At 38.7% G+C, this 16,596-nt stretch overlaps 1 protein-coding gene across 1 annotated transcript; it reads left to right on the top strand.

The window, feature by feature from the left end:
- Positions 1-6,888: 6,888 nt before the first annotated feature.
- On the top strand, positions 6,889-16,480 carry LOC143462208 (guanine nucleotide-binding protein subunit alpha-14-like). Its single transcript, XM_076960273.1, has 7 exons — positions 6,889-7,075; positions 8,408-8,655; positions 12,236-12,353; positions 13,445-13,589; positions 14,432-14,525; positions 14,722-14,891; positions 15,345-16,480. Exons 2-7 carry the CDS (start codon positions 8,485-8,487, stop codon positions 16,072-16,074), a joined length of 1,428 nt encoding a protein of 475 aa, XP_076816388.1. The 5' UTR covers positions 6,889-7,075; positions 8,408-8,484; the 3' UTR covers positions 16,075-16,480.
- Positions 16,481-16,596: the final 116 nt, after the last annotated feature.

Genomic DNA, 16,596 nt, shown 5'->3' with positions numbered 1-16,596 from the left:
GCAAACCGTGCAGCAACGTGTTACAAATGAACTAAAATTAGACAAAACCGTCCAGGAAATTTCAACAGGTCGTCCGCAACCGTAAGAACAATCGTCCCAGTATTCTACGATGTTTGGTTGTGAATCAGATCGCCATGCGTCAGTTTTACCAACTCTTGCGTAAGCAGACGTAAAAGCCAAAATAGAAAAAACGCTGTTAGTGCCGTCAGCACGTCAGCCGTACAACAAAGCACACATTGTTTTTCGCTCGTGCGTCTCTCGCTTGCCGTAAATATTATATGACTTGGTGCGAAATCAAAGAACTCTTTGTACGAGCACTGTCGTTCAACGACCGAAAAACAGCCAAGGTGCTGTTTTCGCATGTTTCAAACAAGCCTGTTGTCCTTTCGTGTCGTCTGATAGAAATCCATCTAAGCTAACAATACTGATTGGACTTTGCTCACCGTGTTGTCTCTGCCTGTGTTTATCAGCACGATATCTATTGAAAAAAATACTGTGCCGCTAACAGTCGGCTGTTCCGATAAAGTGCTGTGTCATTGTACGCAGTTAACGGTAAATCTCACAACGATAAACACGAAATTGCGTGCTGGGCAGAAAGGTTACCACGTGTCCTCGTGGTAATCATAACCCGCTAATTAATTTTCTAACAAACTTAGTTCTAGTTATCAGCAAGTTTGATTGCTTCTTTAACAAATCAACCAAACGCTTTAAAACAACTCCAAGGCTGAAATCGAAATGCAAATAAGCTTTTCAACTGACCTAAGTCCATCAAGACTCAAGTGACATATCTAACCAAGCCCCCTAACCCTTCAGTTTACCAATACAGCTATAACGGTCCATTGCTGATGTCAAATCATGTAGAATCATTAGTACTCTTTTATTTGCTGCAATTCAAGTCTAGGCTCACTGCAAGTAACCCTTCTGCCGCAACAAGTTTTCGCCACTTTACAAATTATCACCATTACAATGACGTATTTTATCGTCTTTTCCTCGCGCTTTTTTTTGTTTGTGACGTAAGAGGCCCGTAAGCATAAAATTGCCATGAACTACAAACTTCGATTGTTCTAGGAATTAGCTGGGGGAAAAATCTTCACATAAGCAAAGCCTATTTTCAAAAGTTTTTATTAGTGCGCCCAAGTTAAACCCAAAGAAAGATACCAACACCGCAATAAATTCATATATTAGGGAATAAGGCGAACGAGGTATTGGATTGACAATAGAAAACATAAGTAAACACATTTTAAAGTACAGATATTCAGAACGAATGTTGCAGTGATCATCAAATTCTTTAATTAAAATGAAAACACGGCTCTGACAAATAGTCACCTGCTCAGTCTTGTTGTTGTTAGATCGTTGGTCTCGCATTTATGTGATCTGGTTTCGATGTTCAGAATCGCTACAGTGATGGTCAAGATCAAGGTAGCTCATTAACGAAGCTTGCCACTGTTCTGCGGTTTTAATGAATAGCTTCAAGTTCCGGCAAAATCAAGAAACCGACCAATCACAAAACTTAAAAAATACAAAAATTCAATCCATCAAAATGTACAAACCCTCTTAACAAACCGAAGATATGGAGGTTCCGATGTCATATCATCATGATTGATTATAACTTTATCGCAGAATCTATCGACATATTGGTTTGGTGTTTAAAATCTAGAACAAGAATACATTCATTTGGATACCGGTACATTTAATCTACATTGAGATTGCAATTCTATTTTAAACTGTTGCATGGTTTATGGAAATCTGTCTGCGTCAGTCTTGCAGTCGTAAATTACCTAAAATTGATTTCCCTGAAAAAAAATTTAACGAGTCTCGATCGTTTGGCTTAAGCCTTCAAAGACTTGCCTTTTGATGTACGCAGTGTGCGTTGTAAGAAGAACGTAAAACATAAGCCTGGGTATTTTGCGTAATTTACTTTGCTGTCTAACACAATAAAGTGTCTATAACACAGCATTTCTACATATGTTCAAGTACAGCGCTGTGATGTTGATGTTAGCTTCATAAATATTTCAGCAGCATTTTATTCACAACAAAAAACGCAATGTCCAGCAACATGTATAATTAAAAACATTTTTTGTCAAGCCAATTGTAATTTTCAGTAAGAACAATAAAAAATGCAAAGACAGTGAATAATGAAAATAAGCAACATCTTTAAGCTATTTAAGAAAATATTTGATGCAATGGTAAAAGTAGTTAACTTATCATCACTGAATTATCATTATTCAAAATTTTCTTAAGACAATTTGTAGCTAGATACCGTATTGTAGTACTGGGTACTTTCACTACCTTGTCATACTGTGGATCTTGAAAACAAATTTACCACAGATTAAAAATCAAGCAAAGATAGCCGATCATAATCAGCGTCACAAAAACTCCGGTTTTCAGGCTTCCGTGATTTTGTTCCACTAAATATCCGTTTATTACAAACATCCCCAACATAATGAATGTGATGTAAAGTTTGTTAGTGAACGGTTCTGTAGTTGAGGTGTATGAAAAAGCAATGAAAAACTTCTTATTGACTTAAACTTATCATTGTTTTCGATTGCTTAAACTTGACCAAGTCGTAAAAAAGTAAACATTTTACTAACCTAAACATTTTCCTACAGCAAACGTTAAACATTTACCAGACGGTGTTAAGTTAATGGTTTCTTCGTTGTAATTAAGCTCAAGCCTTATCTGACTGTGCAGGCAAACCGACATTTAAATGGCGATTAGTTATGATTATGTCGGCGTTGATACTGCAAGTCAAACAAGCTTAGGCTTGCGAAATATTTACACAGGTCGTATCTTTGCGTTATACATATGTGACGTGTATCTTATACCTGACCACCTGGTCTATATACATAATCGCCTTACTAGTTCCATTTGGCTGATTATTATCACATAATCACGGCTACCTATAGGTTATTATGTAATAATTACTGATACTGTAATAACAATAGGATACAGTGCAATCATTATCGCAGAAATTTTAAAAGGAACTGAATCATTTGCGCTATTAACCGAGTATATCTAAGGGGTCAAAATTATTATACATTTCTGTACAAAATCACATCGGTACCATGGTGTGTTTTCAAACCATGTTCGACTCTAAGACATGTACTAGCGGTAAATATTCATTGTATTCCTAACCGCTAGACGTCACTGCCGAAATGAGAAAATTGGGCTGAGTGCACGTAATTGTCGTGTTCAGGTCGAACAGTCTTTGCATTAATTTTTCTTGATGGCGCTGCAAAACTATAAGCCCTAGACATACTTGCTGGAAGGAAAAAATGGTGACATAAATCGTTAAACTTTTGTTACTTTCTTGCTTGTTCAAAAATTTACTTCTTGACGTGAGGAGGAAAATATAAGCGCGTAAAATGACGTCATCGTATAAGATAATGTATACCACCAATCGGGAACGTTAAATATTTTATGGGGAAAAACCTGCTGCTATGAAACAGCATAATCCCAAAGATTGTGGAAGATAATTAGGAAAACATTTCTACCAGCGTATGATCCATAAAAAGAGCCACTTGACGAATCAAAAAAGATTCGGATTTGTGAGAACACAAAGAAATTACAAGATTATGATGTTTGTGCAAATCCGTATCGCGTCCGAGTCTGGACCCCCAACTTTACCCATTGCATTTAAGTTACAACCTACCTGGCAAGCAAGGGATTTAGGGTTAAAGTATTCACTTCATTGATATGAAAGTTTATAACGATTAATTTTTTGTTGTAAATAAAAATCGCGAAAACACTCCAAATAATCCACCGTCTATATAAATCAGCCAAACAGTGGAAAACTTTAATGTTTCTTTTGTTTTTTGTTTTTACAATATACGCTAAATAATTCGACCCAAACTTTTCAGCTACAATTAGATTCGCAAGTATAACAGAAACAGCGGTAGATTTCGGATCATTATGTGATGCGGCGCACCCTCAATTAGAAGCAATTAACTTTTCGAAGGGTCGAGGTTAAAACAAAAATGATTAGAAACCTAAGAGTAAAATGCATCCGATTAAATCTTTTTTTAGAAGTCGTAGAAATGTTTTTAGAAACAAGAGATGTGCCAATGGAGAACTTCGAAATAACTTATTTCGAGATTTTTAAAGTTTTATGCACACTTCAATTATACACTCGACGTTCACGCCATATATGGAAATCGCTGTTTACCCTCATAGCAATCTGCAAAAGAACATCACACTCACAAGATGTGTTTATTCACGATTAGTCCGGAAAATCCCGCGACCTTTCCTGGATGCGATCAAGCGTGAAAAACTTTATCACGTGTGAACCAATCACGGAAAATTTAGGAAGCTGAACATGACTGGCGAATTATTTACGACAGTGCTATTCAATATTGTGCATCCTTTATGCGGAATCTGGATCGTACCAGATGCGTTTAGTTCAACGTTTAATTGTTTTCATCGGATAGACAGTGGTAAACATTTCAAAAGGTTTCAGGTCAATCCAACCCAGGGCAATTAATTCAAGAACGACTAAACCCAGGGCCACTTAACCAACGTCTGTGAGTTGCATAACCCTTGGGTTGAAATGCTAAATGATGCTAAATGATGCTAAATGATGCTAAATGATGCTAAATGATGCTAAAAGATGCTAAATGAATGCTAAATGAATGCTAAATGAATGCTAAATGAAAAATGTGATGAGTTAGTCGTACGTTGGTTGGGTTGTCCTGGGTTAAATTGACCGACCACCACTACAAAGTTATCTTGGTTTTTATTTAAAAAGCTTATGTTGGAAGTGTAGGCTTATAATCTCGTCTTCCGGATCCCGAAGCGATTGCCAAAGTTTTGCCACATTCTGATCACGATTTTTTACGTGATTTTCTCACTTCATTTTCCTTGCGCACGTGGCATTAATTGGTTGTCAAGTCATCAACGACTGTCATGTGATTGGGAAAGCCCCATGATGTCAGGATATTGTTTTTGATCATTTTGTAAAGTTCTCAGAATAAAATATTATCTAGTTTCGTCCTGAACCGTGTTGTATAAGGAAAAAATGAGTTGGATAGAATTAAAATGAAATTATATAACAGTAGTACAAAAAATGGTACATGGGCCTTATACCAGGTTAGGTAAATAGGCTAAGTTACGCTTAAAGTTCCTCGTACTGGCAAAATTCATGAAACTAACCGAACTAGGGAAAGCAATTACATCACAAGACATGAAGAGCGTCATGTAAGTGATACAAGAGGGTTTATTAAAAATTCATCGCTTCTATTCTCTCTTTCATGCAAACATGTTGTGATGTTCCGCGCCAAAATCTGGCATGCTGTGAATATCTTCGTGTAGAAAAGCGTTTGGCATAATTTGGCATAACATTTACAATAAGGTTCCCATATTAAACCGTATCGCATGTTGTTTTATTGTAACAAAGGGAACGAAATAACCTCCATGTTCTTTCAGCCTACAACGCGCATTCAACAGCACGCTTCTTATTCGTGCAGAAGAAGTCGTGATAGTTGGAAATTGCTCGAACAAACGAATTCGTGCAAGATCATTTCCCCTAATACAAGTTACAAGAAAGGAAAATGGTCCAAGTTGTGCAATTTGAAAACTTTTTGTTATACTTGAGTAGATATTACGTCATGTCCATGTTGTGAAACAAAAAACGAACATAAATGTGTGAAACGAAATCCAGTTTCCTATAGCGGCAGTTTGTGGTCCACCGCGCTACAAATTCTTTCTAACTTTTACCACCAAACGATGCAGAACGGGCAGTTATTAAAAAGAGCTTTGTTGAATAAGTCGAGACATCATAAAGGCTTCTATTGCCGTACAGGTAGGATTTAACGTGGCCAATTTTGTTTATGCTACCTTTTTTAGGTTGTAGTTGAAAGATTCAACCGCGTGAGGTCCGCGGTTGAATGGGTCTATTGTTAAAATGGCAGCACCACGTGTTTTAGTTTTAGTCTAAACAACGGTAAAAAATATAGGGATATGCGCTGTGAAACCGTCAAAATAAATTTTAAACTTTAAACTTAAAAATTCAAATGTTCAATGTTCGAAAGCATGTTTAGACTTGTTAACTTGATTTTAAAACAATGAAATCCAGTACTTTAGCAGCATATAGCTCAAGTTAAACTCCGTCCCTTTGTTTTCCAGGACTTCTCAGCAATTGCTAAAAATATGACAAAGCTAAAATGTGAAGTCAAGGGGGTTTCCGGGAGCAGACTATAATAACAGCCTGAGTTCTTGTGGTAAAGCTATTTGGGTCATTTTTCTCCAGTGTGAGGGTAGCCGTGAAACTTCAGGAGCGAACAATAGCGCACAACCTAATACGTTCAGAGTAGGCAGCTAATGAGACGGGCAGGTGAAAAGATCAGCAAGCGCGGTACCGTACCACATAGTTGTTTATGCATACGCAGCACTGCACTACGTGCGCTGAACGTTCACAGGAAGTGTTCGCGCTCTGAAGCTGGTACGTAACAGCCGCTTTAGCCTGGCGCTGTAGTGCTACAGTACTCCGCCTGCTTGTACCTAGACCGTACTGTTACCGCAAAACAAATGTCTGTACTGTTAGGTTTTGTGATGATGTGACGTGATTTCACTCGTTGAGGCGTATAATTTACTCAAAGCACTTAGTACCAGCTCAGACTAACATGCTCAGCAACGCATTTTAAGTCGTGATGAAATATTCAATTGAAGTAAACGGGTTACTGCAAATGTAAATGGTCCCACAGTATACAGTACATAGTGTAGTGTATACCCAAGATTAACCCACAAGTATTTATGTGATATTAGAGTATTTCAGTTATCGAAGTCCTAGACAAGATTAACAGACGTTGCTGAAAAGGTTACTTGTATGTTTCAATTTCAACTGAATATATTTTATTGGTTTATGTGTACTAGTCGGTTTTTACTAGTTCCAAATCCAAAAGTATCACGCTGTGTTGTCGTTGTGCTAGCATCAGTTAATCGTGTTCTGACCACACTGTACCTGTACACAAGAAACAACGGCGTCTACACCAGTTTCTTATTTCAGGTTAAAATTCACGAAAACATTTACGGGAACCAACCCGGTCTCATGTATTTAAAGAGGAAACGCAAACATTTGCCGGTAAGAATGCCATCTGTTTTCATTAAAATATCTGCCAGCGGTCATAAGCAACTACATATCATTGTTTTTCGTTTCGAGGCCATATTTAGTCCTAAAAACCTGTTTACACAAACGTTTGTCGACGACGTTTAGGATTGTTTTTTCAAAATCATAGGGAGCAGAAATTTTGAGAACTGAAAAAGGGGCAAGTGCTTTTAGTTTCGATTTGAGCAAGGGATTTCGTTCGTCAGAAACTATCTGTTAGCTGTGAAATCAAGATGAAAAATTGAATTGATATTGGTACCAGTGCAGCACTGCTGCCAGCTCCACCACTTCGCAAAGCACGTTAATGCGTCACGAGACTAAACTTCGTGAAGTGACGTATTGCTTGTAGGAGACAGTCATAACAAGAGTTACAGAGATGGCAGAAGTTGACAGCATAGCCACTATTCCATCGTATATCGAGATAGAACCAACGCTATTGACAGATTTGAGAATGGTCGAAATCGAGCAGGATTCGCTGTAATTGAACGTATTTGTAGTTATATGATACATGAACAAGTCGTTTACGCATTTGGCAGTGAGTCAATAAAGATTTAATAACGGATAAATAGCCCTTTCCAGCTGCGTGGTTTAACACTGGACAGCGCAAAAAATCTCAAGTAAATTCAAAACAGGTACCAAATTTGCTTTGCTAGTCTAGACTCCAGTAAGAACTACTATGTTATGAATACCATATGACCACATTGACACAAACCGCATAGATTATAACTTATACGAGGTAATTTACTGTTAGCTCAAAACGATAACTTTTTACAAGTATAGTTAGGTTAAAAACGCAAACCATATATTCAGGATAACGATCTAACTAATTACAATAATGACGAGGAACCAATTTTAATAAAGGAGCCAAAAAAACAGGAATAACTCTCTATTTACGTAAGTCTAATAACCAAATACAATAATCCCGACCAAAACATACGCAATTATAGGTGCGTTGTTTCATATGAATTAACTGCAACCGAAGACAGCATGAAAGTCAAATAAGACTTCTGAAAAGCGTTTTTTCCACGCTGGTATGTTGCCAGGCCTACAGGAAACGATTTTTCTCGCGAAAAACTTGATCGTTTTGATACCTGAGCAATAGATTGTTTAAACTTTGAAAGGCAGTTTGAATATTTGACAGCTACCTGGACCTAGTTTGGTTCGAGAGGAAACAATTGCATTTCAGGGTGGGAGTAGTTTTCTCTCTCGTTGAATCTGTGTTTGTTTACTTTGAGCTTAGCGCGATAGTTGATGGAGACGAAAAAAGTGACTGTGATTTTGACTGTAATTTTGTGTTTTGCGTTTCAGAAATGCGACTATTTCATTTAAACTTGACCGTGTAGTATTGCTGTTCAAGTTGTGTTCGCGGATTCTAACCAGAAGAGATGATGGCAAATTTAACTTCGTGTTTTAAAAGTTCTGTGGCTTCTGACGCAAAGAGTATAAGTCGTGAGATTGAAAAACAATTAAGTAAGGATAAAAAGGAAGCCAGAAGCCAAGTGAAGCTTCTGGTACTCGGCGCTGCTGAGAGTGGAAAATCAACTTTCATTAAACAAGTAAGTTTATTTGTTTATTACCTTCCATTGCACGTGTACCTCGAACCTGTATCAATTAAGGTTTGAGACATTGCCAAGGAAATTTAAGAGACCTCGGCTTTTAACTACCAACTGCTAATTTTCTGCCATAATTGCAGAAGCAGAAGTTTTGAGAGGCCGTTGGGGAAATTTGAGCGACCGTTTCGGTCGCTTAAATATCTTAAAGAAACAGTACCTTGTGTTGTAAGAACTGAATTTCTGTCACCTAACCGACAACTGGTTTGTTACCTTTTGCTAGAAAGTGCCTAACGGCTATTGAAAGTGGTATGGGCGTTGTGCTTGACTTTCGTGGCCAAGCATTTGAAATGATTTTAAGAAAAGTCAAAATGCAGTTAGAAAGGTCATCCACGTTGAAACCTGCTTGTGCTCAGTGTATCGCTATACAGATTACGTCATCTAAATCGGGCTTTTTTCCGAAGCAGGAAATTGTGTAAAATGCGCGTGTTGTTGGTGTAAACTCACGTTTGAAGCATAGTTGCGAGGCTAAAGACTTGGTAATCGCTTCCGTCCAGAACACATAGGCTGATGAATATATGCTCGACATTTACAGTAAAATTTATGAAATTAAAGAAATTTTAACGGATAGCTATATTTTGTATCGTAAAGCTACGTATGTCACGTGACTGGGTAGATATATGTAGCTGAAATTTTTCCCCATTGTGAGACCTTGTGCTATTTTTAGAAGCTGTCTTCTAAATGCGTGCCAGTAATATTTTTAAATTCGTTCCCATTAGACGAGCATTGTCTAGCGCCAAATATACGCATTCGATATATTTCTGTCACAAAGACGTAGTGACGTCCTATACTACGTGAAACGATGTCTAACATTACTTGTGAACGAACTGCTTTTGGGTGTCATGTAATTTTTATATCTATTACGCCGGCGTAAAAATAGTTTTGTCGTGTTGTTACATTTTGACCCTAAAACTTCAGAAAAAGTGAAAAACAGCAAAAATTGTCAGTCTTAGTGATCTGTATTTCGTGATGTCATTCATGTGACTTCAATGGCTGTCGTGACAAACAAAGCGTTTGACACTCTATCACGTGACAGGCTGCTTGCAAAATTTTGTCCTATTCATATTCTGCCTTCTCTCCAGCGTTGAGTGATGTGTAATACCCATTAACCGCTCATCTAAAACTCGCCAGTGCACTTTTCAATCTGCTAAATGTTGAGTTAAAAATCTGGTAAAACTGCTGTTTTCTCGCAGAAACGGAGGATAAAATTTGACGCCAGTGATTAAAGCTGCTATTGTTGCTTAGCAAATAAGTGCTTAGTAGACCCGTCATCGGATTTATTAAACGAGGCGTTGCTGTTTTTCTGCGACAAAATTTCCGGGGTTTTCTTTGTGTATGAGGTTCCAGAAACATATCTACGTTGTCTGGCACCAAATGGTAACAAAACCTCTGCTAATTGATATTTAATAACTTGTTGGGTGATGAACATCGGTTTCTTTTATTGTGTGAGATGCGTATTTCAAGTGAAGGTTTCTGTAAACCATAAAAAGTTTTATTTGTTTTTTTTGTTTTTTTGCCTGAAGCGACTTTGTATTGTCTGTTTACAAGCTATCAGACTGTGCATTGAAAATAGTGTGTAACTAAGCGTCTTGTTATTGTTTGGTTGTTTTTGTTGGCAGTACAACTTCGCAAACACATAAGGTGTTTTGCGTAAACAAAACCAAAGGGAAAAAGAGCGTAACAGGAACAGTCAAAATAAACTGAATATTAAATAAATAAATTGAAACAGAAAACCCGTCCATTTAAATACTTTCAACATTTTATTCCCGTCTCAGTCGCTAAATTTACTTATGTGCAATCACATTTGTATAAAGCTTTATCCCTTGCAGCCAGAAGACGTTATACTGTATATAAGGCTTCTTTCCTTGTATAAAGACGCTGTTGTTAATTAAAGGTAGCTGCAATATAGGAGCTGGTCTTTTTGTCTTGTCTCTATTCTTTCCATGCGTTAGAGGTTAGACGATAAGCCATAATTCATTTATGCAATTTTTTTTCGTTCTAAAATTGGTCTATTTACGTGTTGGCGCGGATACAGATGTACAGCGTGTGCGCTGTATTCTTGTTCGTTTGAATTTGAGACGATAAAGCCAGACATATTTAGCATATTTCCGCTTCATTGGTCAGACGTCATGTTTTAACTGGAAGCCTACTAAACCTGTTTACAATTTTCCTCTTACGTTTACCGAAAGTGAGCAATGGTTTCTGCCATGGCAGATCACATCAACTAATTCGTAATCATGATCTTTTTAGTCAGTTTTGGTTTGGAAAGATCCCGGTTTTGCTACGCGTGATGGTTCGGAAACTACAACCCAAAATAACTTATAGCAAAATATCTATTTTCTAGTTTCCCGATTAAGGATTTTTCATTTCACCCAAACGGGGCACGTTACGCCATTTTGCTAAAGTGGCTAAAGTCTTACTGGAAACCTTATTTGGTAAAGGCGGCGTTCAGCTCGTGGTATCAAACATGACGAGTTTTAGAGTGTTTTAGACGTGACGCCGATTAAGTTATCATTCACGCAAAAACATGGCACCACTGCACATATTGTCTGCTGCAAATCACCCATTGCTACCTTTGACAGCTAAGCTTATATAGCTGTCATATTCACTCACTCAGTTGCAGCCATAAAACGGCAAAGGTTATTATTATTACCCATGTGCTTATGCGCGATATATGGTTGCCATTGATGCCTTGGCTGTCAGCAGTTCATTGGAACAGCCGAATTCTTCTCCCTTCTTATTGTCTTTGGGTAAAGACTTACTTTTGTCGAAGACGAAAACCTTCGAAGCTTGACAAAGGCTATTGACTTCCAATGTCGTCTGTCTGGCAACGTTTTACCGGAAAATTAATCACCCTGAACGTCGGCTTGACACAACATTGGTCGCATAAAACGGCTTGTTTACCTTTAATTGTGGCGTCGAAATACCCAGTCACGTGACAGAGTGACGCTTCGGTTTTGACGACTCACTCAAAGCGAATCATTAAATTTTTTAACAGACTCTTCGCAACCAGGCTTGTTATTATCTTTACGCTTGCGTTCGCTGTAGGCTCTAAAAGGATTCGGTGTGATTGTTTTTTAAGATGTGGTTTTCAGCGGAAACGAGCTGCCCCAGTTACAATGTAAATGACCCAAATAAATGTGGTAGCATCGCCACAGCATGTCTTATAATGTGCGCTAGTAGACTATTTATGGGCTGATGTACCTTACATGTATGTATAATGATGGTGTAATGAGCCACTTCCAATATCGAGTTGAAATCTGAAGCTGCGTAAGTCTTGCTTGGATTTTCTAGCAACACGTACGAAACCTAACCTGATCAACCTGGTATTGGCATGCGGCGGTAGTTGGTTTTGAAACCCCCAAGACAACTTTGTTTGAGATTTGTGGGGAATCACGCCAAATTACGTTTTACTTCGACTTCAAGAGTAACGAACCATTCGACCCCTTTACGTCATACTTCATCTTTAAACGCACGGATGAGCATATTTTGAATTCTTTTAATGTTTTACTTAATTTCTATGTAGATGCGAATTATCCACGGGAAAGGTTACAGCAAAGAGGAGAAACAAGGCTACACCAGCCTCATCCACCAAAATATTAATGTTTCTGTCAAAGTCTTGGCGATGGCGATGGAAAATCTTGGTAAAGTTTTACACGTTGCTGCTTTATTATGAGTTAATCCTAAAAACATAGCTATAGCCGTGTGTTGGTACAAAGTAGGTTTATTTGCGCAATGGAACCGGACGTGTGCGCTGATATGGAAGGAAATGTGCGTTATTGTTCAGCACCTCTGCTTAGCTATTGGGCTGTGTCTTAACCTGCTTCCTGTTCTTGAGGGGACATAAATAATGAAATCATAATGACAATAAAATTTTCAATACAATGCACACTTTTCATTCACCGTGGCTTAAGTCTTTTCAGTTATGCTTTTAAAGGTTTTTAAATGACTGAACTGTTAAAAAGAATATTCGTGATATACGCGATTTAAAACCATAACAGCGTAACTTACGATGTATAGCACGTAATCTACTGTTATGGCCACATGACAGGCAAGCGGCAGAAATAAGCTATTACTTCGTATTGTATCCGTATTAGGGTCGGAAGTGTGCTCTGAAAACGAAACGCTATAAGTCAACGGTAACCGTACAGCCTAAAGAAGCGTGCTGGCATTAAGTTATTATCACTCGATGACAGTTTCGAAACGCACCACGTGACAAATCATAACCATATTCTAAGAACTTATTGAACAGTTAGGAGCATTGAATATAAAAATGGATCAATCGTTTTGCGAAAAATCGCTTTTTTGGTCAAATCCTTTTGCAGGTTTGAACAAAATTTCAAAGAAAATAGACTTTTGACCTTGCATGTATTCGACAAACGTAAAGTCATCAAACATGTGATTGACCACAAAAGCATCCGCTTTCTGAAACTTGTAACAAACATGTCATCGTCAGCACGTTTTTCTCATGCATCATTGTCGGCGGCTTGACGCAAAGATTCATTTGACGCAATATGACATACTGTTAGCCCAACCAACATTTTGAAACTTTTCCCACGATTAAATTAATCAAAATGCCGATTGTGATTTCTATGTCTGACCTGTCGCAAGTGTACATATAATTAAGTGGTTCGACGCCTGGCCCTCGATTGCCAAAAACCGTAACAAGGTTGGCGATGGATTAGGCTACAGGCACTGAACGACTGAAAGCTTATTCCGTGCTTATATTTGACAGGAGTTCCATACGAGAAGGTGGAGAACCAAGAAATCGGTGAGAAATTTATTGACATGAGCAGGGATGACGAATCTAATTTGGATCTTGTAAAAGGCGTGGAGATACAAAAGTTCTGGGACGACAAAGGGATTCAAATGTGCTATCTGTAAGTCAAAGTCAAGTTTATTTGTATTAAAAGTAAAATATTCCCAACTCCTCTTCCGTTTTGGTGCGTTGCTACACCGAATTGTTAGTTGCTACTTTTTGCCAATCCACCAGTTTCCGTATTTCCTTGTATGATGCCAGATTATAGGACCTATACTAATATTAAGTCCGGCAATTACTTGTCCTACTTAAGTCGCTCGGTGTGTTGGCATTTGAGAAATATTTTGCCTAAACACGCTTATTGCCGTTATGAGGCTAAATTTGGTCAAAATAGGAAACACTTCGCTTAACTGGCATCAAATGCGCAATGGTTGGATGGAAGGTTTGTTTTCAAATATACCTACTGGCCAAGCCAGGACATCTTAAGGTGCACTCCTTAAGCTTTTAATCACTTTGGTTGAAAACAGACGTAAAATTTGTCAGTATTTCTTCCATCAAGAAAAATAGTGACGTGTTAAAATTTAAACCGATTGACGCCCCCCGTTCTGGGATCTCATAAATGAATCATATATATCACGTGACCCGTTTGCGGGCGTCAGGGGCCGATTTGAACTTTAGCAAGTCTAGCTTACTTCCTGGAAGGGAAAACGATGCCTTTGTCGTTTGGACCAATTGCGACCTGAAAGCTAAAAAAACACTCTTCACGCCGTCGGTCCTGTAGCACTGGATTTCTTTGTAGGAGAAATTAGCTTTGAAACCGAGATTATTCGGCTTTCATCGCAGAAGGTTGTCGTCTAATCGCATGCCACCAAATGGCAGTTAGCGCAATGATTGCAAACGGTATGTCGTCTTGCTCCGACTTTGATTAAATATTTAATGAAATAAACGTTTTTGTCTTTGCAGACGAAGAAACGAGTTTCATCTTTATGATTCAGCCTCCTACTATTTGAACAACATCACGAGAATATGTGAAGAGTCGTTCATCCCAAACTTACAGGTAGGTTGCTAAAAATTGGCATAAACGCCGAAGCAATCTCTTATTTCAACCGCTACATCTCGTATACGATTTGACGATCAAAAACCGCAATGAAGTTGCAGCTTGTTATCATCGCATGCAACTATATTGGTGCAACTGGCTCCATTGCGCGTGCTTGCATTGTGATCGTGATTTCAACTTCCGCATCTCGTTTTAGGACGTCTTGAGAACGAGGTTGCCGACTTCCGGGATCATCGAATATCTTTTTGACGTCGATCGCTTCGTTTTCGGAATCGTCGACGTCGGAGGGCAGAAAAGCGAACGACGAAAATGGATTCATTGTTTTGAAAATGTGACGTCGATTATATTTCTGGCAGCACTCAGCGAGTAAGTTTAAGTAATTAAGCCGAGCGTGTTTATGTCTTCATCCATTGCCTTCGAATTGGGGAAGATTCACTTCGAATAATTGCAAAAAATGTCACAGAACAGCATAAATATCCCAAGAAGTTGCGTAGGCAGCGGCCGATTCATACCAACGCATTATCTCTAGCGCGTTTCTCCGAGTTGGGCGTATACGAATACACTCATGGACATTTGCGCTGCTGCAATATCCGCAATAAAACATTCCGGTTTATGGTGCAATAATCAGAGTAGGGTTGGCTAAAGCAATATATGCAACGCTATGTTGACTGATCGACATAATTTTTCAAAGCACGAAGAATAGCTTCGAACCTTGTACGCACCTACATAGCTTCTGAACGGAAGTTTGTTGAAATTGTGTTGTAGTAAGCATTACAAAGCCGCTTTGTTTGTTGTCATGACGTTTTAACTTCGCTGCAGGTACGACCAGACGATCCCATCGGAGGAAATCGACCAAGATGTGCGAAACAGATTTAACCGGGCTGAGGCTTCAGGAGCGCATGCGCAGAACAACAACCACAGAAGAAACCCGATGCTGAGATCGCAATCCGACCAGCACTTTAAGACGCCCGGTCGTTTCGTCACCCACAGGCAGCCACCTAAGAACCCAGTCCAAAGACAATTTTCGTCCGTTCATAACCAGAAGCCGCCTCCATTTGACAAAAAGGGTCTAAAATCCGCTCTCCCGCCTTTCCCGACGACCAATCACGAACGCTACGGGGATTCGAACGCCACACCACGGCAGCGAGCGAATCGTTTGCGCGACATCGAAGAGGAAGACGACACACCCAAGATCAACCGACTCACAGAGAGCTGCGCCCTGTTTAAGACGATTGTTCAAAACCAATTCTTCAGAAATATGTCCGTAATTTTGTTTCTTAACAAAACCGACATCCTCGATGAGAAAATTAAGCACTCGCACCTGGTGGATCATTTCCCGGAATTCCCCGGACAAAAACAAGACGCGGAAGCGGCCAAAGAGTTCATCTCGGAAAAATACGGCAAGTGTTTTGACAAAATGAAAAACTCAAAGCGCACCCTGTACACTCACTTTACTTGTGCGACCGACACCACCAACATTAGTTTTGTTTTCGCTGCCATAAAAGACATTATTCTGCAACAGTATTTGGTCAACTACAACTTGGTATGACAGACCAAGTCCACTTACTTTTGTCACCTCAGCTATATCCCCTCGCGTCACTTTGTGGCATTTTCGCCATATTTGTATAGCTTTTTATAACACTGAGTTCCGCCCAAACTTTACCAGGGTATATTTCTGCTTACCATTTGCCCCGATCAGCGACCAAGCATCATCACAGGCGTAATCACTGGTAAAATGTTGCACAAAGCCCTAATATTTGAACTATACTTTTTTTTACTTTGCGTTGTTATTTTTTCTTTTTGCTTTTTCGAAGTGATTTTATTTTAACTTGTACAGCGCTTCAATCATATATTACAGCGCCCTCACGTTCATTTTTCAGTTTACATGGGGGTTTGTTTGTAACATTAATTTTTTATCATTACTTGAATAAAATGAAAAGACTTGTGTAATGCCATGACGATGTGGTCCAGATAGACTAATAGAGAGAATTACGCAATGTTTAATCACAAATATGTTAACTTAAATTTAAAAATACTAAGTTTATTAAATTTGTTTCGACGGTAGCTATCA

The sequence above is a fragment of the Clavelina lepadiformis genome, chromosome 6 (genome assembly GCF_947623445.1).
Source record: "Clavelina lepadiformis chromosome 6, kaClaLepa1.1, whole genome shotgun sequence".
Taxonomy (NCBI): Eukaryota; Metazoa; Chordata; class Ascidiacea; order Aplousobranchia; family Clavelinidae; genus Clavelina; species Clavelina lepadiformis.
This window is presented reverse-complemented; position numbering and strand designations above follow the sequence as displayed.